This window comes from Camelus bactrianus, chromosome 12, assembly GCF_048773025.1.
Source record: "Camelus bactrianus isolate YW-2024 breed Bactrian camel chromosome 12, ASM4877302v1, whole genome shotgun sequence".
Taxonomy (NCBI): domain Eukaryota; kingdom Metazoa; phylum Chordata; class Mammalia; order Artiodactyla; family Camelidae; genus Camelus; species Camelus bactrianus.
This window is the reverse complement of record NC_133550.1, coordinates 50556423-50581144: the sequence shown is the minus strand read 5'-3', so window position 1 is coordinate 50581144 and position 24722 is coordinate 50556423. Positions and strand designations below refer to the sequence as shown.

General features: G+C 42.7%; 1 protein-coding gene across 4 annotated transcripts in view; it reads left to right on the top strand.

Moving 5' to 3' along the window:
• Positions 1-11855, top strand: part of SYT1 (synaptotagmin 1) — a 900038-nt gene extending 888183 nt beyond the window's left edge. For all 4 annotated transcript variants that reach the window (XM_074375356.1, XM_045519433.2, XM_010958829.3 and 1 more), the window contains 2 exons: positions 4262-4395; positions 8765-11855. In XM_074375356.1, the coding sequence (XP_074231457.1) occupies positions 4262-4395; positions 8765-8971 (341 nt within the window). In that variant the 3' untranslated portion in view covers positions 8972-11855. The remainder of the gene's footprint in view (positions 1-4261; positions 4396-8764) is intronic.
• The last annotated feature ends 12867 nt before the right edge of the window (positions 11856-24722 follow it).

Here is a 24722-nt window from a genome sequence, read left to right as displayed (position 1 = left end):
AAGGACATTTCAGGCTACAGGGCAGGCAGTTCAAAGACAGGGCATTTTGAATTCTCTGTGCGGAAAGTGAGTATTAAGTAGGAGCTGGGTACAGGCTCTGTGGAAATGAGATGAGTAAGTTGGGGTGGGGCTGTTAATGCCCTGGTAGAGTTTGGATTTTTTTTTTATGTTGGCAAGACATGAAAGACTTTTAATGAGGGAGCTAGTGTGATCGAATATCATTTTCACAATTCTAGAAAGACCAGTTTGAAGCTGAGGCCATGGTCATAAGAGAGATTGGATTTCTGAGCTTGAGATGTGGCAACCAGTTAGAAAGAGGGAAGCAACCAGAGAGACAAGGTGAAGGTAAATTAGCAGGATGCGGTGGCTAACTCTTCGTGGGAGATGGAGAAGAAGGAATCAAAGATGGCCCCAAATCAGGCAGGACTCGTGGCGCAAGAACAGGGGAGGTAATAAGCCCAGCAGGTTTCTGTCCCAAGGACAGAAGCAGAGCTGAGACGGTTAGGACCCTGCAGCACAGCATGGGGGCTGCACTTCTGTTTCTGCAAAGTTTGTCCACAGTGTCCCCATAACTGAAGGAAAACAGCTTCCTGGATTTTACACTTGCTTCCAAAGTCTTCTTCCAAGGTTATTCTATAGCCTTTTTTGGGAACGTATCTCTACATGTTGAAACTGTGCCAGTGACACCAGTGTTGGGGAAAACACTGCATTCCAGTGCCAGACCCTATGGCCAGAAACTGTTTAACTGAGGTGGCAGTAATATTGGCAGCATAAGGTTATACTGCTGGGTGCCTGAGGAAAGTAGTATAGAGAAAAATCCTATTAAATGTGTGTTAAAATAATATCAAATGTGGTTAAACTGAAAAAAAAAAAGTCCTTGAGAGTCTTGGGGCCAATGAAGGGACAGGAGAAAATAAAGAAGGATCAGCTCATGCTAAGAGAGAGAAAAGAGGGAACCAAGGGAGAGTTCAGTGGAAAGAGTGCTGTCTTGGTCTGGAGATAAACAGAAGATGGATGGATGGATGGATGGATAGATGAATGATAGAATGAATGATAGATAGGCAGATGATAGAATGAATGATAGATAGAATGATAGATTAATTGATAGAGTGATAGATTAGATAGAATGAAAGATAGATGATTGAATGATAGAATGAATGACAGATTCACTGATAGAGTGATTGATTGATTGACAAATAGATAGATAGAAGGAAAGAATGATAGATAAGACAGATAATAGAACTACTATAACAGAATGCCACAGACTGGGCAGCTTAAACAACAAATATTTCTTTTCACCGTTCTGGAAGCTGGAGGTCAGAGATCAGGGTACCAGCACGATCAGGTTCTTGGTGAAGGCTCTCCCTGGCTTACACGTGTCTCCTCATTATTCTCTCACGTGGCAGAGTAAAAAAAGGTCATCTCTCTCATGTCTCTTTGTATAAGGCTTCACCCTCATGACCTAACAACTCCCCTAGGACCCCACCTCCTAATGCCATCACACTGTGGGTTAGGATTTTAACATATAAATTCAGAGAGGACACAAACATTTAGTCCATAACAAGCGTCAGGACAATGCCTGCGAAGGTGGTACCAAGAATCAGCTGGAAGAAAGTGAACTTCTGGCATTCCACTTGATCGCCTTACCCAGCCTCCCCATTTCCATTCCTTCCATAGACAAAGTCACCACATCAGCCAAACCTGTGCACAGCACAGTACATGGTAGAGAAGGAGGGAACCACAAGAAAATCGGGGAATACATGTGTTACCACTCTTCTTACTCCCTGACCAGAAGAGGGTGGCAGGTCCAGTGTAACCAGGGTATATCGGCTGGAGGGCAGCGGGATGGGATGCAGTACCTGAAGGACCACGTGGAGGTGAGCGCTCACTTCTCCTGGAGCTAAATGCTGAAACATCAGGGCCCCCCAATCTTCAGGTGTCTGGCTCCTTGCTGCCATTTGGTTCTTAGTTCATACCTGGCCTCCTTGGTGAGGACACTGCCGATCAGTCTTCCTAAATTACCTCGTTCTCCCCCAGGCACTGATTCCATCCCCTCAGAGCTCCTAGTGAAATCTGAAATTATCTGGTTGGGTTTTTAATTTGCTTACTCAGATGGCAGACGCACAAGGAATTTTCTCGTCATTTACTGTGTTAAACGAATAAATAAATAGTCATCATGCTTCTCTTGCAAAAACCTGGGCCTGAATTAGGTTGATAAAATTTCAACACACGAACAAAGGAGGCATAAACGTTGATTTATGGGTATTTTGTCAGTACCAAGGAGTAACTAAAGACTTGACCATCTTTACAAAAGTTCAAGGCGCTGGGAAGGAGGACCCAGGGAACTTCGTAAGCAAACAAGGGCTCTGAACCAAAAAAGTCAACGTTGCCTGTGAACAACAAGATAGATTATCAGATAAAAAAAAAAAGTGCCATTTTCCCCTTCATCTGCAATTATTTACAGTGTATTTTTTTTTACTAAACAACTATTTAGTTGATGGAGTTGGTTTCTCATCTCTTGGTCTGACTTTTAAAGATATTCTTCATTTCAGTGAAAATCTTCATTGCCAGCCCCTTGACCTAATGTAACATTAAAAACCAAAACAGACCCCAGACGACACTTATCCAAGTAATGCGGGCTTTGGGGCAATGGGAAGACGCCAGGACTGAAAGTAAGGAGACCCAGATTATGAGGCCCTAAATAAATTCCACTTACTCATTCAACAAAAATTGAACAGTACCAGGTACTGATTAGTAAATTCAATTAGTGAGTATGGCAGACAAAATTTCTGTCCTTCATAAGTTATGTTGTTCTAAGAGGGGACAGGCAGAGAGAGAGAAAAACCACATTTTCTGGCCTACAGTTGTATCCTGTAAACAGTATGTGAGCCTTAGGCTAGATTATCCAGAAAGTTTCTCCCAGCTCCACATGTTCTTTGAAAGAGAGGAAAGAAATTTTGGAAGGCTTGGTAGGGGTGATTTGAGGGAGTAAAATTATAGATGATTTAAATTGTTTTCTTCATTTTATTTGTCATGGCTTTCTGATTTTCTTTCTGTAATGAACATGCGTGGCATATCAGATGGGAAAATGTTAAAAAAAAAAAAAAAACCAGTAGATTTTACTATCAAGAACCTGAGTGTTGGTTCTTAATAACCTGAAGGTATGTCATTCATCCATTAGTAATGAGAATCGTCTTACCCCTCCAGCGACTGACTTATTACTTTACCTAATGAGGCTTTGGGGAAACTGCTAAGGGAATCTTTCTGCTTCTTTTCTCATTACCTCTGTGTGTGCTACTGGCTTATTCCCTTTTCCCTGAACCCTGGAAGCTCTTCTCTACCTAGGATGTTCTGACACAGGTCCTGGATCTGTTTCTCTCCCTCTCCCTCTCTCCCTCTCCCTCTCCCTCTCCCTCTCCCTCTCTCTCTCACACACACACACACACACACACACACACACACCCTCTTTCTCATCCTTCAATATTCACATTTCACATTACACGGTACCCCAGGGAGAAGCCTTACTCGAGTGATCAAAGTACAGGTTTTCCATTCCTCCTGTAGACCCAGCATATCACCCCTGGGAGCACCTGTCATATCCCTATCTGCTTTTTTATTCCGGAACACTCTTAATGTACAATTTCATATGCATTTGTTTTCTTTCCAAGCGTGCTGTCTATGTCCCCCACAAGTCAGAATTTCCATCCTGAGAACAGGGACAGTCTGTTTTGTTCCTGGCTCTGTCCCTAGGGCCTAACATTGGTTGAACATATGAATAAATGAATGGATGAAATGGCCCCTTTGTCCTCTCTGTGTGTCTAGAGTTTTATTCCCACACAGTGGTATACTGCAGCCAGTTCTTTGCCAGCTCACAAGAGCCAACTGTTAAATTTTCAGGAATTTAGTAGCCAGTTGTTAAACTGCTGGCTTGAAATCGGCCATGCAGAGAATATTTACACCATGGACGTTAGCAAATGCTACATGTCAAGACATTTTCTTTCCAAAGAGCTGGTTTAGCAGCACACCACAGATCCCATCTCCTAAATCTGACCGTAAATATTGACATATCATGGTGCAAAAACATGGCCCATAGGTTAGTTAAAATTTTTCAACCAAAAATTTTTCAACCAAACTTTAAAAAATACTAAATATATGCTACGCAGTTATTTTCCTATTGGGAATACTGGGTCTTTGTATAAGCTACATTATAATCTAAAATATGTATCTCTGACCGCCTAAAGTTTTTGTTTCTGTTTTTCAGATCCTTATGTGAAGATTCATCTGATGCAGAATGGTAAGAGGCTGAAGAAGAAAAAGACAACAATTAAAAAGAACACACTCAACCCCTACTACAATGAGTCATTCAGCTTTGAAGTACCCTTTGAGCAAATCCAGGTAATGTCAAACGTATTTTGTCTTCCCGTTCAATTTCATCTCTTCAGATCATATAAATTAAACACACGGACCTTACAAATGATCCGTGCACGTGCCTCCATTGGAACTACCATTCTTATTCCCCCGCACATTTGATGCTCAAGTTACATCAAGAGCAACCTGACAAAATATGCAGCACAGGACATGCTGATTCATCAGCCAAACCAGCAGAAGTGAAGCAGGAAAAAGAAAATCCACAGAACAACTCTACTGATTCAAAAAGTACATCCACGGAGGTTAAAAGGCCAAGAGAAAAATGAGTTTTCACCCTTTACTCCCCGGCCGCAATGTGTAATTCTCATTCACGGATCTTTACAGCAAAAAAGTGGTGATAAAGTAGCATTTTGGATGATGTTAAATATTCAGCCTCTTTAGTCTTTCATTATTCAAAAATGATTGACAGTGGATAAGTTAGGCCACGTTGTGTTTTTAATTGTTTAAATTCAGCTTCCTGTTTCCGAGTTGGAATGGGTGGGTATTTTTGTAAAGACAGAACCTGAATTTGTGAGGTGATCATTGTTATGATAGGAAGCATTCTTTTAAAAGACCTTGTGGTTACCATGTTCAAAGTAGTCACAGTGGTAGCCTTCGATCTTATTACTTAGAAATGTTTACGTATATTTAGGTTTTCTCACCTCATATGCCTAGTTAGGCTATTGGAATTCAAAGTTCACATCCAATCATTATAGGCTATTTCTTGCTATCTTTAATGGATATCAAAGAGTCAAATTACTTAAAGCCACTCTATTTTTACACTTTCTTAAATGATTGATGTGAGCCTAGCTTTTCAGTCATATAGAAGTTTGTCTGTACCTTGAAGGAGAAATGAAGGGCAGCACGGAACCTTCTAAAGGACCAGAATGACAAATGTCAGCAAGCAGCCTTCACTTGCATATTTGTGCATTTAATCTATTCTCGAAACACAGCACCTTATGAGCGACTCACACCTTTATTCCATGAAGAAAGCTAGTAGAATAGCTCTGTTTACTGTATATTTATTCTGTGCCTAGGCTCATGTTAAGCACTTTACCTGCATTAAGCTCATTTAATCCTCACAAGAACCTTTTAAAAGAGGTACCGTTATTATCCCAATCTTATGTACAGATAAGGAAACTGAGGCTTAGAACTGCCTCATATATAAAATAGGAATAATAACAGAATCCACGTCAAAGTGAGATTACGCATACAAACGCATCTGGAGCTGTGCTGAGCACATGGGAACATTCAGTAAATGGTCCCCACCATTATTACTCACAACATGAATGCTGTCTTTTTTTCAAATTAACGCTTTATTAGAAAATGGATCTAACAATAAGACTAAGGCAATACAGAAATCAGCGCTAGACAGTCGAACTCCCTGTGAGGATGGAAATGTTTTATCATCGCTCTTGCCATAGGTGGGTAATGAGCATCTCAGCCACTAGCGTAATCAAGGGACTTTATTTATTTAAATTTAAACAGCAGCATGTGGCTAGTAGCCACTGTATAATATAGATCACCAATAAGCCCACCATTCTCACATTAGTTCATGGTTCTGGGGTAACCTTTCTTATATACTTTTTCACATGACAGCGGATGGTGCATCCTTACTGACTCTCAGTGGCTGTGATGTAAGTTAACGGCATTGCAGAAGATGCTGATTCCCTGTCCCCAGTCACTTGTTCCCTAGCCTGAACCAGCAAGCTCACTGCTTTGGATCCACTGGCAACCTAAGACATCCAATTTTTTCCAACAATTTATTTTGCAGTATTTGTTCAATGAATTTTTTTTTTAGGTCTAAGACCACGTTCCTATGGAAACAAATGCCTCCTGGCATTTTTGTTTTTTAATTCTGCAAAACAATGTAAGGCAGGACACTGAGATGAAAAATTCTATTGTAAACTTTCTCCTTTGAGCTACAGTTCTGTACCTTAAAAAAAAAGCATGTCTCTTTTCAACTATAAATTTCAGCAAATGCAAATATATTGCAAAAGAAGCCCATTAAAAACAAGACATACGCTGGGTTTATGGGGTAGCCTCTCTGAGCAGATAACATTTGTCGGGACAGAGAGACCCTCAGCCCGATACCGAGTCCATGAGGCATGGAAATAATGAGCATGCCTTTGACTGCTTCCCTCCTCTCTATTCCTTGAGCCAATTTGTTCTTTTCTTTTTTCCGTCACCATCCCCCTTTCTGGGAGGCTGCTCTCCTAGTCGTTGCATTTCCCTAGAGAAAATAATTGAGCATTTAACATGCTGTAGCAAGGGTTTAGGTTTCATTTGTCCTGAGGTTATAAGATGATCTGTCTTTCTACCTGTCTCTATCCCTATGAAATATATTAATGAGAGAAGCAAAATCCACTGATTTCCAAAATCACTTGAAAATGTTGCACTCCTCACCCTCTCCCCCTAAAATGTATAATCCACACAGGCAGCTGAAAAAATTAACCCAAGAGCTTTATAGGGATATTTTGTCTTGAGTGCTACTGGTCAATACATTCCTAGGCAAAATCATCAAAACTCACTCCAGCTATTCCCTCCAGCCTCCGAAAACTGTCCTTATCTTTATGCATGATGTCCCTAGTGTCCCTGCCCTCCACCCCCTGCAGTATGACTACATCCAGAGGAATTCTCTTGGGAAAAGTTCTCAGAACCAAATGGATTCTGTTCTTGGTTCCAAATGCCATCCAGTGACTAGGTTAATTTCCTTGATACGAAATCAAGCCAGGGCTGCACAAGGGAAAATGGAAATGTGTTTCCCTACTGCCCACGTGTTGCATTTTACATTCTAAGTTCCACTTTCTGACGTGATCATTTTCTCTGATCTGAACCTGTGTCTGAGCACCATCCCTCAGCACGTCGGTACAATAATGCAATCCTTCGAGTACAAAGCCCACTAAAGGGCCATTACTGGGCAGGACTTCATCCGGTCCCGGCTTCCATCATTACATTTTCTGCTTCTTTTGACTCTGGCCACCAAACATTACACATTCTCTTTTATTCTAAACATTTCCTTTATCTTTTCCTTCAGTTTCTAGATTGGGGCCGTTCACATATTTCGACTAAGCAAATTCATTACTTAGGAAGTAATAAAATGTACTTTTTTTCTTTGAGAGTGGGGAGGTAATTAAGTTTTATTTCTTTATCTTAATAGAGGTACTGGGGAACTGAACCCATGCTAAGCATGTGCTCTACAACTATGTCAGACCCTCCCCACTAAAATGTACTTTTAAAAAGGGATTCTTTTATGTCAAAATGGTATGGGTTTGCTTTCACCAGTTAAAAAAGTAAGTCATGAAATAAACTCTCACAACCTAATGGAATCACTGTAGGCTATCTTGTGTGGCCTAAAAGGTTATTTCCGTTTGATGTCAATGCTGGATACACAACAGTAACTTAATAAAGATTTACTGAGAGAATTTTATGAATGAGAAAAATTATCTTTTAAGTTAGTTACTGCTTTTTTTCAGACCTTCACTCTATTGTCACATTCTGTACCCACAATAATCATGTGATTAGCTAAAATTCTGTATTGGTTTTATGCAACCTGAAACAGAACTGCAATATATGGTTGCTTTGAAAACCTCCTTGAGAGGCGGGAGGTAATTAGTTTTTCGTTTCTGTTTATTTTTTCAGTGGAGGTACTGGATATTGAACCCAGGACCTTGTGCCTGCTAAGCATGCACTCTACCACTGATCTAAACCCTCTACCACTGATCTATACCCTCCTCTACTGAAACCATTCATTTCTTTTTCTTTTTTTGATTGAAGTATAGTCATTTTACAATGTTTTGTCAATTTCTGGTGTCCAGCATAATGTTTCCATCACACATATACAAATATATATTCCTTTCATAAGCTTATTCATTATAGGTTACTGTAAGATACTGAGTATAGTTCCCTGTGCTCTACAGTATAAACTTGTTGTTTACCTATTTTATATATAGTAGTATCTGCAGTGTTTTATACATAGTAGTTAGTAGTTAGCATCTGAAACCATTCATGTCATCTGTGACTTCAGGCAGGTGATTTAACCTCTGAGCTTTGGCATCTTATCTGTATAATGGCGCTGTTAACAAGATCTACTGTAACTGAGTAGTGCACATGAAAGACTTAGAAGTGTGCCAGAATTAACATTTGAGTGTTTTGAAGATGCTGAAGCTGATGGTGGTGATGATGTAATAGTGGCAACAGGGATTGGACTCACTTCTCCTGTTCAGGTCATTTTCAGCCTTGCCCTGGTGTTTGGAGACTGGTTCTTATTTCCCATTGCTTTGATCTCCAGGAAGCTTGGTAGCAGGGCTTTGTCTCAGAGCCGGATGACTAAAGTTTATTTTGTGTCCTCTTTCAGAAAGTGCAAGTGGTGGTAACTGTTTTGGACTATGACAAGATTGGCAAGAACGATGCCATCGGCAAAGTCTTTGTGGGCTACAATAGCACCGGAGCGGAGCTGCGACATTGGTCAGACATGCTGGCCAACCCCAGGCGACCCATCGCCCAGTGGCACACCCTACAGGTAGAGGAGGAAGTTGACGCCATGCTGGCAGTCAAGAAATAAAGGAAAGAAGCCTTTCTGCATTTGCCCACATAGCACTCTTTAGCCAGTATCTGTAAATACCTCAGTAATACAGGTCCTTCCATTTTTTCCAGCCATGCATTCCTAACACAATTCAGTGGTACTTCAAATCCCATTTTACTTTGCGCAAATTTAAACGTAGAGAGCCCCTAAGCCCTTCATCATACCACTGCCCTCCAGGCCTACTCTTCTTTTAAGCAATATGATGTGTAGATAGAGCATGACTGAAATTATTTATTGTATCAACACCGTTGTATATACCAGTATGCTGAAGATTTATTTCTAGTTTGTGTATTTGTATGTTGTAAGCGTTTCCTAATCTGTGTATATCTAGATGTTTTTAATAAGATGTTCTATTTTAAACTATGTAAATTGACTGAGATATAGGAGAGCTGATAATATATTATATGGTAAATAGAGTATCGTCTGCATTCCAGCAAAAATATCAACTCGTAAGGCACTGGTACAGTGAAGCTGACATCTTAAAGGACAACTTAAACCTGAGCTTTCTACTGAGTCATATGACGACCAAGATACACTTCCACCACATACTCAGTGGGTGAATCCAACTTTGTAGAATTTCTTCACAGGCAAATTAGCATGATCTGAGCAGCATTCAGCCTGACCTCCAGGAAGCATAGCCACAAACCAGAGCAGCACCTGTCTGTACAGATCTGCAAAGCCCAAGTCAGGGCTTCCTCTCACATTCGAGGAAGCAACGGAACAGGAGTCAATGATTTCATATTACTGCACGTAGAGTAACAACATGATGGTGTTCCATGTGTGCGTGTGTGTACGTGTGTGTGTGTGTACGTGTGCATTCGTGTGGGGATGGGGTGGGTGGGAAGAAGCTGAGGGAAGAAGTCGGCATTTTGGAAATATTGCCTGACCATTTAAAAAGAAAAAAAGTAGCTCTCCATTATCACCTTTCTACAAACGGGCATCCGGTGAATACTCTTCCAGATTTCACACCTCTAATAATTCCAAAAGGTTTGCACATTAGACTTTGTAACAAAATATTTTATTACACAAAGCCAGATTAGAAGGAATGCAGAATATTTTTAACACAGCAATCTGTGCTTATTACACAAAAGTACTTTGTGGTAAACAGACAGTATTGTGATCCCATCAAAAGAGGAAAAAAATTAACAATTAGCCATAGCTCTGAATGCACTTCGATGAAGCCAAAACAGACAGCTAGTGATATCTTTTTATATGCTCTTTTTACGTAAATAAGTTTTAATTTGTCCTTTAAAAAAAGGTGAAACAAAACCAAGAACAAGTTCTAGAAAACTGAAGCAACCTCTTCTGTACACTAGATGCTTGATTTAGGAGGCGTTTTTATATGTTTTCAATGTTATTATGTAGTAAATGGCACTATTATTGAAGCTACTAGTCATTCCTTAAGAGTCTCAAAGGACTGCTCTGTGTAACACTGTGACTGCCGTGTGTGTGCTTAGACATGTGACGTAGTTTCCTCAGTGGATAGCACTCAATCTCTTCCGTAGCTATATTGTAACAATACTGCCATTCCCTTCTACTGCACTGCCCAAGGTGTGTGTAGCACATACAGTTCTCATTACAAAGGACCAACTCAGAACTGCAAAGCTATGCATAGGACAAGAAAGGTGCAAAGAACGGGGTGAAACACACAGCATTTTGTCAAGCACTGTGCAATATTCCATACTTTTCCCCGCTATAGTAGACGGCCACTCGGCTGAAGGGTGGCCTATGATCTCACGCAGCATCTAATCATTTCTCCTGCTCACTTCTGTGACCCATTTTAACTCCCAGGCCACAGAGAGTAGTGATGCTCTGAAGTGAACACTTACCTTCAAAACTGTCAAAACCAAACGGAGGAAAGCTAAGCATTAGCGTACGTTCAGATTTTAGGTGATCACGCCATGTTTCTAAAAACCGCAGAGAGAATTCCAAAAGGGCTGACGGGAAGCTTCAAACACGAGGCTGGCTGTGTCCTGACAAAACCAGAATTCCTGTCTTGTTCTTTCCTAATCAAAGAGGCCAGTCCTTTGGCCTTTCAGCAGTCACAGCAAACTCTTTAGGACTGGGACAGACACGGAGGACAAGGGGACAATAACACCTCCCTCTTCTGTGGATGGTCCAGACTTTCTTCAAAAGGTAGATCGTAGAAAATGCCCTAGTCATTAGGTGAGATTAAATACCAGTTTGAACAGAAGGTTCAAATGAAAATCCTTCCAATTTAAAAAGGCCAAACCATGCCAAAGAGAGAGAGAGTTGATTGACTTTTTATAATTCCTTGAAGACCAGAAACTGGCCTGTAATTTCACCGTGTTCAGCTCCAAGTTGCTCATGCTGAAACACACACTCAGAATCAAGCAGGTTCAAGCCCACCGAACACGCATCATTTCTTGCATTAAAACACGACGAATGCATTCTCTCGCAACACTGCCAGACACGGGATATTGTCACACAGAATTAGTTGGTACCAGGCCATCTTTCATGAGACAGTGACCGAACCTGTTTGAAGACCAAGATTCATCCTGATAAGCCACATGTACCTTTCTGACAAAGCTGTGTCAAGTACTAGAATCTGACGCTCTAGAAAGATCCTAGTTGCCTTTGTGTATATTTACTGCCTGCTTGAGTGTTTCTCTGTGTGGGTTTCCTCTGTATCCTGTAGAAACGTTGGGGTGTTCCCTTCTGCCATACGGCTCGCGACCCGCAAGCCAACAACTCTAGCTGTACTTTACCTTCATTTTTGATGAGGTGGTTCAAATTTTGTTTCACTTCGTGTAGTGAATTCCACAGTAGTTTTCTGATTGTTGTTAAAAATGACTTAACCTATTACACGGATATTCAATAAAAATGTTTTATTTCCTGTTGATGTGGCCGCCTTTTAACTCTTTCTTACCTGACTCAGTGGTGAGACAGCGGCCTACTGACTTTGGGCCATGCGGGAAATGGAGGTAGTTAAACCAAAGCCTGCAGCGCAGGCTTCCTGGGCTGTGTCATTCCCAACACGTGTTTCTCTGTTCCCGTTTATGATCAATTCATCGGGCGCACTCTCAGGCTTTCTGCTTTGCCCAGAACGCATCCGCCAGGATTTTCACACTCCACAGCCTAAGTGACAGAAGCCCCTCCAGAATGGAACTAAAAATCAGATTCCTGAAACCCCACTTTCAAGGGAGAGCATGACACATTAAATTCCCTGCCTACCGAAGGTCAAACAGGTAAAATATCTTTCCCCTACTAAACAACCTTTACCAGGTGCCTACTGAGTACCATGGATGCTGGAGAAACACCAAATTATGTAATAAGGCACACCTGGTTCCAATGAGCCCACGGTCTCAGACAGCGATGTCAATGCAGTACCTCCAAACACTAAGATACGTACCATGAGTCCCTGAGGACTTGCACCAGAGCGACTGTAGTGGACACCACAGTGTGACACCCCACCCCCACCCCCGCCCCCGCTGCTTCCCGTCAGCACTGAGGCGTTCAGCCTGCAGCTTCTAGAAGCCTCTGCCCTCTAAGAAGCTGCCTTACCTGGGGTTATGCCTCCTCCTGGGGGCAGCCCACACTCCTCGGTCTGAGCTACTTCTCACTCCTGTGCTGTCCAAGCCCAGAAGGCTGGTTGACAAGGCTTCTGCAGCTGTGCTGCCGTTCACCTGCTCTCTCTGCAGTCCTCACCCCTCCACCGGTGTTGTTCCCACGAGCACTCCCCGATCAAACTCCTTCATCTCCGAATCTGAGCCTGAGGAGCCCAGCCTCCTGTCAGGGAAGAGGTGTGAAGGGAAGTTTCTAGAGAGACAGTAACACCAGAGGGCAGTCCTAAAGGAACAAGTAGGAGTCATCCAAGTCAGTGAGTGGGCAAGGCTCTGGCAAAATTTACCTTATCAAGGCTTAAAGTTGACCCACGATAAGGTCTCCGACGGCTGTCCAGGCCATCCGCCCTTCAGTAGGTTTTATTCTGCCCTGTCAGATAAGGGAAGGACGACGTCCCAACAGGTGAGACAGCCAAAGGAAAGGCCCCTGCACTACTGTACTCTGAGGACGCAATTGGAGAGTTCTAAATGTAAGTTTGTTGCGGAAAAAAGTGTTACAGCTAAGCTGTGACAGCAATCTGGATACTGAGAGTTGGTTTATGACGGCAGCATTCCCAGAAAACTTAACACTTGGAGCTCTGGACCCCCGTGTGTACGTTTACACAGGACTTTTATAGGTTGCCAGTTTTACACTTTGCAACATCATATGCAAATAAAGTACAACAGAATTTGACCAACCAGGAACAAGCTTTGTAGAAATAGACCAATCAGGAGTGAGTTCCATGCAAATGAAGTACTACAAATGGACCAATCAGAAGTTAGGGAAGTAGACCAATCAGAAGTGAGAGTAATAACCAATCAGAAGTGAGAGTAATAACCAATCAGGAGTGAGATTAATAACCAATCAGGAGTGAAGGAAATAACCAATCAGAAGTGAGCTCAGGGAACCAATAGTCTTCTAGGTGTAAGTTAGCCGCTTTAGAGGCAAAAAGTGAGATAGAGACTCTGGGCCAGGGAACCGGACGGTGCTAAGAGAAGAGCAGCGGTCTTTTTATGGGGCTTCCCGCCTCAGGTGAGAAAAGAGAATTTTAGACCCATGAGGGTTAGGTGCCCACCACCCCCAAAAAAAACAGCATTCTAAATACAATCGTTTGGTTTTCCATGGTGAGCATTTTGTTTTTCTTAAATAGCTCTTGACACTAGGTACGAAAAGAATATTTCTTAATAAATACATTTTTTGTTAATTACCCCATCCTTTCCTCAGTGTCTATTTTCCCGAAAGGCCTTTAGGCTTTTAAGACACACACCCTTTGGATATTTATTAGGTGTCTTAGTAAGGAAAACAAAACCATTCCAGGTATTTTAAATAAGGAATTTTTTTAATGTAAGAAATTGGCCACATAAAGAGCTGAGAAAGCAAAGTGGAGACAGTAGGTTAAACAGAAATTAATAGATACCACCTGTAATTGTACGCTGGGGCCGCCCTAACAGGACCTGGTGGCTTAGACAACAAAAATGTATTTTCTCACAGTTCTGGAGGTCAGAAATCTGCGAGGAAGGTGTTGACAGGGTTGGTTTCTTCTGAGACGTCTCTCCTTGGCTTATAGTTGGTGTCTTGTCCATGTCCTCAACTTGACTCCTCCCCTCGACTCCCCTCTGTGTCCTTACCTCTTCTTACAAGGATGTGAGTCATATTGGATAGGGATCCTCCCTAAAAACTGCATTTTAATTCAGCTACCTTTTCAAAGACTCTGTCTCCAAACAAAGTCACATTCTGAGATATTGCAGGGGTTAGGACTTGCGTATGAGTTGGGGAGGGGGGACGCACAATTCAGCACTAAAACCCCTAAGGCTGAAAAAACAGAACGGAGAAGATAGTGTTGAGGAAGCTCGGACTGTGGAGGAGGGCCGGAACCTGGGGGAGGTCCTGGGACCACCAAAACGTCGCGGGCACTGGTGTTGGGACCAACACACAGGCTCCACGCTGAAGATGCTGAACTGCCAGGAGCAGCTCACTCCTGCTAGAGGAAAGCCAACAGAAGCTAAGAGCAGGAAGAGGGTCCTTTCTCCTCTTCCACCTTCCACCTCAGTCAGTGCCTCCCCGCGGCAGAGCTGAATCCGAGTCAGCGGCCAGCGGGTCTAGGGAGTAGCCCGCAGGGTCTTAGCGCCCGCCCGCACGAACACAGCAGAGCACAGCAAGGTGGGAGTGAGGCTGGAGAGAAAGCAGGAAGGTGACCGACACATTCGCTGTCTGGTGCATTCAGGCTGCTATCAGCAAGAACACTGTATACAGGGTGATTTAAACAACGTATATTTATTTCTCACAGTCCTGGGGGTGGGAAGTCCAGGACCAAGGTGCCAGCAGACTCCTTGCCTGGTGGGAAGTCGTCTCCGTGCTGCGTCCTCCCACAGCGGGAAGGACGAGGGCTCTCTGAGGTCCCTTCTATCAGGGCACGGTCCCATTCTTGAGGGTTTCATCCTCTTACCCAGTCACCCACAAAGGTCCCACCTCCTAATACGATCCCTTTGAGTCTTAGGATTTCAACACAGGAATTTCGGGATGACATTACATTCAGCTCATAACATGAGGAAACCTTTTAACAGCTGCATAGACTTCCTATCCACTCTTGTTTCTTCCTCAGAGGATTCAGGTGTTCCTACCTGAGCCATACCTGATGAGACAGATGCATAAAAATCACATCCTTACTCCATTTATGCAGCGAAGTGACTTAGAGATTTGAAAATTCCCACCATGATTGCTGTTACCCCCTCCCTGCAACGCATCTTTATTACATACGCACCGGACTCTGATGTTGAGCAACTGAATTTAAGCTGCACACAAATCTTTACCATAAAGCAGTCAGACGGTGATTTTGGAATAAGAAGGTTAAAAAAAAAAAAAAAGCAGGAAAATAAAAATGAGAAATAGCCTGATACTAAATGTACAAGGAAATTTTCCAAAGCCTACAGAATAATAATTATGCAGGAGGGAGCAGTAATACAAACACCAGGTGACTGTGGGGTGCTTTGTGTGATCAAAGTTCTGAGTCTGGCTGTCAGGTACCTGCATTTTAGCATCTGCATTTTGGCCATATCGATTTCTTCACGCTCCCCCACCAATACACGTCCCCACAGTTCCCACACTCAGCCTTCTTTGACAGTAACTATCCTGCCAGCAAAGCCTTTTCCCCTGTGCAAAGTGGACTCGCCCTTGCCAGGGTGCCCACAAGGTTAAAGAATTTGTACTGAACAAGTTGGGACACACTTCCTTCTCAGCCGTCCAGTTTACCTTGGTCCCTTTCCTACCTTCTCTGGCCTGGGAATGAAGCCAAGAGTTGACATCCTTTATTGGCAGGATTGTTAGAGTGGCCTGTGGAAGGAACCCAATTCAAGCTGCATTAAGGAATAAAAGGGGGGTGGGGGAAGGGGTGCAGGGGAGGAAGAGAGAGAGAGAAAGACAGAGACAAAGAGAGACAGAGGCAGAGAGATGAACCGTTGGCTCATCTATCCAGAAAGTTCAAGGTATGATTACATCCAGGAACAGCTCCATCAAGGGCCTCAAACCATGTCATCATTCTCTTTCTCCACTCTCCCCCAACCCCCCATCCAACTCGGCTATCCTCAGTATTACTTCATTGTCAAGTGCCAGTGTCTCCACCACGGCCCCTTCAATCTTCTGTTCTTCTGGCTGAGCGCGTTCGCACAGAGTGCTGTTTCCACAATTATGTCGCTCAAGTTCCCAGACCCAACTTACACGCCTGGGGCACATGCCCTCCTTAAAACCACCGTTGTGGCCCCACGATGCAGTGTTCACTTTGGCCAAGCCTAGGTCATGTTCCGGCCCAAGAGCCAGAGAGATGGGATGAGGACAGTTCCTCAGAGGAAAATCAAAGTGCTGTTACCAAGGAGACAAACTGGACACTGCAGACAAAAACCACACACGTCTTCCACTTTGTGGCCCTGGTATACTTCTGTCCTAAGGGGAGGGGCCCTGAAGGCACAACCTCAGGCCACAGCAGCTGTCCAGTCACTTCTCCTTTTCACCAAAAACACTATTAGAAAGGAAATTTTAAAACTATGCACCACCTTTCAATTATCTGAAAACATTTGTTCACCTTCCTATTTATTGCCAAGAAAATCAAGCTTCTGCAGTGTATTTGAAGCAGGCTTTTGTAGCAAGCACTGAAATATTAACATACCTTTAGATTCCTGAATTTATCAAAATAATTTGTTATTATTATAGAAATTTAGCGGGAAGAAAGGGACACAGAGAGGGGAAAAAGTCACTCCACGTACCTTTTTTGTTTTTCACAAATGGGCTGTCTTTGGCCATATACAATCACCTTTTAAATAGTTTTAATCACAGTGTGCACAGAATTTATCATCAAATTCTTGAAAAATAAGACTTTTTTCTTGTTGCCACATAGTCTATCATTTTTATTTTTAATGGCCACCTGGCTTTTCTTCAGGGAGAGAAACAAAATGTATTCAACGCTTTCCCTGGTATCAAATGTTTAAGTTGTGACTTATTTTTTAAATAAATTACATGGCAGTGGATACTTTAGTGGAGATTTTATTTATGTATTTATTATTCTATGAATCTACTATGATCTATTTTCTCAAGGTAAGTTTCCAGAATTTTCCAAATTGGTTTCTTGGAAGTTGCCACCAAAGTACACTGCCATTGGTGTTAATGTGTTCCGGTTTTCTCACAGCCTCCCCAGCTGTGGCCCTCATGCTTCAAATGTCTACAAGTGTGCAGGTTGTGGGCCTCGGTGAGGACAGGTCCAGAGCTGGCCTAGGAGTCTCTCCATCCCGGGGCCACAGCCCTCCTCACTCCTCCAGGCAGCTCGGTTAAAAATTAATAGCAGGAGCAAAGCATTGGTGGAGAGAATGTCAAGGAAGAGAAGGCCCAGGACGAGGAGGGGTCAGACAGGACTCTTCCCTTGCTCTCACCTCTGCCTCAAATCCGGGAGATGCTGAGCGCAGAGGAGTTTCTGAGGTCCCTCCTGGTTTCTTCAAACCCCTCATTCAGACTTGCATCTTACACCGCTTTCAGCATCCCAGAAGCCTCATCAGCACCACCTCCCAAAGTCCAGCCTCACCTGCTCCCACTCTCATTACAGAGTGAAAAAAAAGCACCAGCCTTAGAGCCAGCAGCCTGGGTTCAAATCCTGCTTCACTCAGGGAGCTGCGTAGCCCCAGACAAGCCACTTGATTTGCAAGTTAGAGATAATGGATATTAAAACCTGGTATAAAAGAAGCACTTGATTAATGGTTAACTGGTCTTCCTAAATCTAGCCCAGTGTCAGCAAACTTTGTCTGTAAAGCAAAGTATTGGGAGCTTTGTGGGTAATCTGTTCTCTGTGGCATCTTTAAATGCTCTGTCTGCTAATCATCCATCCTTCCTTTCTTTCCAACCCTTTAAAAACGCCAAACCTTTTGCACTGGCTTCGGCAGCACATGTATTAAAAATGTAAAACCCTTTTGTAGCTCACAGACCCTACACATACAAATGGCTAGGGTTTGCAGACCAGCTTCAAGTCACATCACTCTGCTTCTTAAAAATCCCCCCTCTTCCCCCTTCCCTACAGATGAACATTTAATTCTTCAGCATTGCATCCAACCACCTCCTGCTCTCCCTTCAAGCCTCACCCTGTATTCTAGCTACACAATTCTCTGGACCATTCCACGCGATCTCACAGCCCCCTACCTCCACAAAGTTTGTCCCCGCGCCCTGACACTTCTTGACAGCATCCTGCAGATGGGTGAACAAAATGGGAAGGGAAGGAAGGGTGCGGAGACACTCAGGCAATTTGGGGAAGGAGAGAGTTGCGACACTGATTTCCCAATGTCACTTTCTGTGAAGCGCAGCCTCGGTTCTCAGGCTAGTCCATCAGTGCCGCCTTCTTCCAGCCCATGCTGAGTTCCTTCCAGACCCACGTGCCTCGGACTCTCAGGCCAACAACAACGTTCTTTAGAGTCACAATGCCTGAAAGACTCATCGTTTTCCTTGATCCTGGAAAAGAATTTCCTTTTTCGTCCAGGGGAAAATGAACCCATTTCAGAATATGAAAGCACTGCTTCCTTCAGCAAATGTGAGAACGTCAGATGAATTACAAATTATAAAAGGGAACTGGACCATCAGCCCTTGACTAATTTCCTGTCAGTGTCACAGTCGCCTCATTTTCTCACATTTCCCTGAAATATGGGCGGCTGGCGTCTCATCGCCAGAACGCAGACTCAGGTGACTCAAATTAGGCAGGCTCAGGACAGTAATTTATGGGCTGAGTGACTCATTAAGTTTTGCTTTGCCTCTAAGCCAGGATGATCACTGCATGTGTCCCGTGGCCAGAAAGAAGCCATCGGGCCTCTTCGACCTTCCCACCCCCAGGACCCATCACCCACGCCTGCATGTTTTACCCTGAAAATTCTGATGTCACCAAGAGTTTAGGAAGAGATGTACCATCTCTACGTATCTAGTCAATACTTACTCTAAACTAACAGCTAATTCTCTGGTCAGGAGTCTAAGGCAGACTGGACCACAGTGGGATCCTGTTATGGACAGAATTGTGCCTCCCCCCAAATTAGCATGTTGAAGCCCTAACTCCCAGTACTTCAGAAAGTGACTGTATTCAGAGGGATGGCTTTTAAAGAGGTGGTTAACAGACATAGAAAACACAGTTATGGTTACCAGGAGGGAAAGGAGGTGGGAAGGGATAAATTGGGAGTTCAAGATTTGCAGATACTAACTACTATATATAAAATAGATAAACAGCAAGTCTCTACTGTATAGCACAGGGAATTACTTAGTATCCTGTAGTAATCTGTAATGAACATGAATATGAAAAGGAACATGTGTATGCATATAGATGACTGAACTACTATGCTGTACACCAGAAATTGACACAGCATTGTAAACTGACCATATGTCAATTTAAAAAAATTTTTTTAAATAAATAAAGCAGTGATTAAGTTAAAGTGAGCCATTACGGTGGGCCCTAATCCAATCGGACTGCTGTCCTTATAAGAGAAGGAGATCGGGACTGAGAGCAATCCTGGGAGGGTTTTGTGTGCACAGAGGATACACTGTGTGAGGAGGCAGCAGGTGGGCGACCTTCCGCCAGCCAAGGAGAAACGCCTCAGAGGAAGCCAGCTCTGCCGGCCCCTCACCTCCAGCCCCCGGCCCTCAACTGTGAGGAAGTAACTGTGTCTTGTTTAAGTAGCCCAGTCGGTGGTATTTTGTGCTGGCTACCCTGGAAAAATGAACACGAGGTCCATCCGTTTGGCCCTCGACAGAACTCCAAACGTCAACCCCAGTGAGAGCAGCCTGCCCAGGACCACACATCAGACCCTCTGGACCTCTGTCTTACCCGAAACAGAGGGTGCCCACTCTTTCCGAAGTCTGTCCCAACACAGACCCTTCCCCTCACGTTCCTTCCTCTCACCTCCAGGAGGGGAGAGCACCTCTCCTCCGGCCCTGTTTACCCGCTCCCAGTCTACATCTTTCTCTCCCCAGAATTATTACTATCCTGTAAAACTCTGGACTCTGGACACAGGGACAGGCAGGGGTTTACACATGGGCTGTGTCTTTCCTTTGTCCCAGATGCATGTGGTATTAGCCAGGGTTCTCCAGAGAAACAGGATCAACAGGATACGTGTGTGTGTGTGTGTGTGTGTGTGTGTGTGTGTGTGTGTGTTTGTGTGTGTGTACGTACATACATATATATATAGAGAGAGAGAGGATTGATTTTAAAGAATTGGCTCATGCATTTGTGGAGATTCAGAGAAGAGTCGCAGTTCCAGTCTGCTGGCAGAATTCCTTCTTGCTCAGGGAAGGTCAGTTTCTGTTCTATCAAGGCCTCATCAACTGATTAGATGAAGCCCACCCTCACTATGGAGAGTAATCTGCTTTACTCAGAGTCCACTGGTTTAAATGTTAATCTTATCCCAAAAAATACCTTCACAGAAACATTCAGAATAATGTTTGACCAAGTATCTGAGCACGATGACCCAGCCACGCTGACACATGAAATGAACCATCACACGTATCTTTCTTGTACTAAATTGCTTTGCCCTTTTCTGGCTTTACTTGTTAGAAGTGCAGTGTCCAAAATAATAGCCACCAGCCACACGGGGCTGCTGACATTTGAAATGAGGTTGGTCCAAGTTGAGATGTGTTAGATATGTAAAATACACATCTGATTTCAAAGACTAAGTATAATTAAAAGAAGGTCAATAGCTCACTAAAATTTTTTTATATTGATTTCACCTGGAAATGGTCATTGGGGATATGTTGAATATATTCCTTTCCTATAACTGCCATACAAATTATTACAAACTTACTGGCTTAAAACAACAAATTTATTATCTTACTATTCTGTAGTTCACAAGTCTGACACAGGTCCATTGCGTTATCTAAATATTATTTAACATGATTAATTTCACTTTTTAAACTTTTCTTAATGTGTCTACTAAAATATTTTAAGTTACCTAGGTGGCTCTCTTTTGTGGCTTACATTATATTTTATTGGACAACACGATATTAGAAATTGAGAAACACAGAGATCGAGGGACTTGTCAAAATTTATAAATCAAGTCAATAATGGTGCTGAGAACTTTGAAGTGGCTCAGGGGTCAGAGCTCTTTTCTTTCCACACTCATCTGGGGTGATCTCATCCTGCCTGATGGCTTTAATGCTATTTATGTGCTGACTCCAAAATGTTTACCTCCAGCCCAGACCTCCTTCTTGAACTCTAGTCTCATATATCCAACTACCTACTCAGTGTTTCATTTAGATGTCTAATAGGCATCTCAGATGTCATATGCCTCAGTCTGAATCCTTGTTCTTCCCCACAATGATCCCACTCTCTATCCCACCCTGATGCTTTTTTTGTTTCCTGATCCATATCCAACATATCAGCAAGTTCTGTCAGTTCTACCTTGGAAATACATCCAGTATCTGCTCATTCTCAACACCCTCCCACCGTCTATGCCATCCTTGTCTTTCACCATGGTTAACTCAACAGCCCCATAACTTGCCTCTATAATTTCATCCTTCTCCCCTTCGGTTTATTTTCAATACAGCAGCCAAATTTATCATGTTAAAACGTGTAAATAATGTCCTTCTCTATCTTAAAATTCTCAGATGGTTTTCCATCTCACTCAAAAGGAAAACTGAACTCCTTACCATGTTCTACAAGACCCTACATGGTCTGGACCCCAGCTACTGCTTTGACCTCATCACCCACCTCTCCTTCCTTGACTTAAGCCACACATTCATAATTGCCTCCTTGCTGGTCCTCAGACATGCCAAACATGCTCCTACCTCGGGGCCTTTGCACCTGCTGCACCTGCTATTCCCTCTACTTCAGCAGTCATTCTCCAGAGAGCCCCAAAACATATTCCTTCATTTTCTTTCTGTCCTTAATCAAATATCAACTTTCACCATTCTCATTTCATCTCTCTCTATCCCCCTCCCCTGCTTTATTTTTCTCCATCAAACATCACCATCTAGCATACTGAATATTTTCTTGTTTATCTGTTTATTGGCAACTTCTCCTCAAAGAAATATATCCGTAGGGACTGAGCCTTCATCTGCTCTGTTCATTCTTGTACCTCAAGCATCTAAAAAGTGGCACATAGTAGGTACTCAATAAATACTGATCAATGATGGTATAAATTAATAGACTCAGAAAGAATTTGTAGTGTTAAGCTGAATAATTAAGAATGAGCTGGATACCCGTGTATTCAACATTATTTTTTTTCAGAATTGTATTATGGAGTTCTAACAGATCTTTAAAGGCGTCTTTCAAGACTCATCAACCACTTTAGCTCATTTTCAGATGAGAACCTTATCTTTCAAAAAGCTAGTGGTTTCAAGTCCTAGTTACCCTTTTGCCATTTAAAATCAGTATCTCCAACATGGATAATTGTTTAAATCTAGTCTTTAGAACTGGTGAGGGAAAATGCAGACAACTGCTGTTACAGTAAATGGAAAGGCAGCAAAAATGACTGATATTTTCAGTTCATTTAACCTCTAATCAACTGTCAAGCAAAACACCCTTCCCAAATGACAGCTTCAGTTAGCAAACTAAAGCCTTCTCTTCTCAGGCTCCTGTCACCTCACAAGTCTTAGGAATCAAACTAATTGCTTATCACTTATGCAGAATGAGAATAGGAGCACTGTATTTTCTTATTACTGTACAACTCTATTTCCCTATTTGCTAATGCTTGTGGAGCTGTGGATGTCGGCTTTTGAACTGCATTTTTTTCCTCAACCCATACAGAAAGCAGCTATTTATGACTGTGAAATAAAATTTTCCTTTGCTTAACTCTTCTTAAAATCACATTGCACTTGACATTATTGTCTGTATGCAACACTGTCATGTTTTAAAGACACTTCCAAACCACCAACAGCTTTCATCTCCTCTCCATAAAACCTTGAGGTAATGTCTACGTTTTCTCCCTAATCATTACATCTTATGACCCTTAAAGATATAAAAAGTGTTCTGCTAAATCACTTTAAAAATTACAAGAAAACTGGACCTAAGAAGAGTATTACAAAGTTGAAAGGAAACAACATAAGTCATAATTTGAGGGCAGTAGAAACTCTTGCCCTACAAGATAGTAAAAAGTTAGATGGTAACCACACTACACAGATACACCAACGGAACAAAATGAAAAGTCCATAAAGAGACCAAAATACATGTAAGACTTTAATGTATGAGAAAGTAGCCATTTCAATAGATTTTTAAAAATAGAATGTGTTTATATAACTCTCCAAACAGCTGGAAAACAAAAGATTTATTTCTACATCAGATAGGAATACTCTGGCTGCAAGTAGTAAAGCAGCAATAGAAACTAACAGAGACTTAACACAAGAGGATGTTGGGATTTACATAACACAAACCCAAAGGGAGACAGTCTCAGGGTTGGTTCAGTACTTTAGGGATGTTTTTTTAAGTACCCAGGCTCTTTTTATCCTTCCTCTTCACCATCCACCATCCACTTTTTGTCCTTGGCTGCTTGCCCCATGATCCAAGATGGCTGTCATTACTCAAGACATCAAGTGCTCACATACTGAAGGCAAGAGGTAGGTCAGGCTAGTGAGGGAGAGCCCTCCTTCAGTGTTTGTCTCCTTTTATAGGAAGTTAAACTGTCTTTCCAGAAACCTCCCAGAAGAATTCCTCTTTTGCCTCATTGGCTAGGTGAAATCCAGACCATTCCTTGTTGCAGAGGATGGTAAGACAGTATCTAACTTTTTCCTTCTCTGCAGTTAGGAAGTAGACAATGGAAAGGGGGTTGAAGAGGAATGGATATGGAGTAACCAATCAGATCCTCAATAATGTATATCAAACATATGCTTTGGGCCATAATGAGAGTAAATGCTGCTGGACTAGCCCTCCCCCAATGCACAACTATAAAACTAGAGAAAATATATGAAGGGATTGTTTTCAGATGTTGGACAACAGTATACACAGGACTGAGCTCACTGAGCAAGAGAAACAAAGCAGGTGAACCACACGACCATCCCACGCTCCTTCCTGGAGAAACCTTCAGACTGCAGCAGAAGGAAGGGGGCCCACACAAAGCATGGGGGTCTTGCTGAGCTGAGGAAACAGAGATCAAACTCACAGCTACTGAGGTGGCTGGACTTTGGGGTAGGGGACCAGAAAAAAGGGAGATGTGTAGAGAAGCAGCTAAAGAAATCTGCATAGCAGTCCCCTGGAGTCTTGGGTCAAATACTAAACTGTGTGTGTGAAAAATGAGACTCCATGAGGCCGGGCCAGAAAGAACTGTCAGGGAAGGAACAACTACCAGGGTGCTGTGAGCTGTGAGCTGTGAGCTGAACAACAACCAGAGCCCTCATGGGCCTGGGAGACGTCTGAGTTCCAACCAGTCAGAGTGAAGAGGCCTCGTTGAACACCCCGGGCATTTGGCAGAGGCTCCTTCTGATGTAGTCCGAGAGTAAAGACGACTCTAGACCCACCCCAACAAAGCTGAAGAATGAATCTGGAAAGAATCATGTTGACTTACAAGTACCTTAACTGCCTGCTGAACAAAACTCTCTATGAAGAAAAAAATAAATCCAGACATTCAATTATGTAGCATCAATCACACCCATATACAAGCAAAATTTACTAAAACATACACACACCAAAAAAATAGGACCCATAACCATCAGAAAATCAGTCAACAGAAAC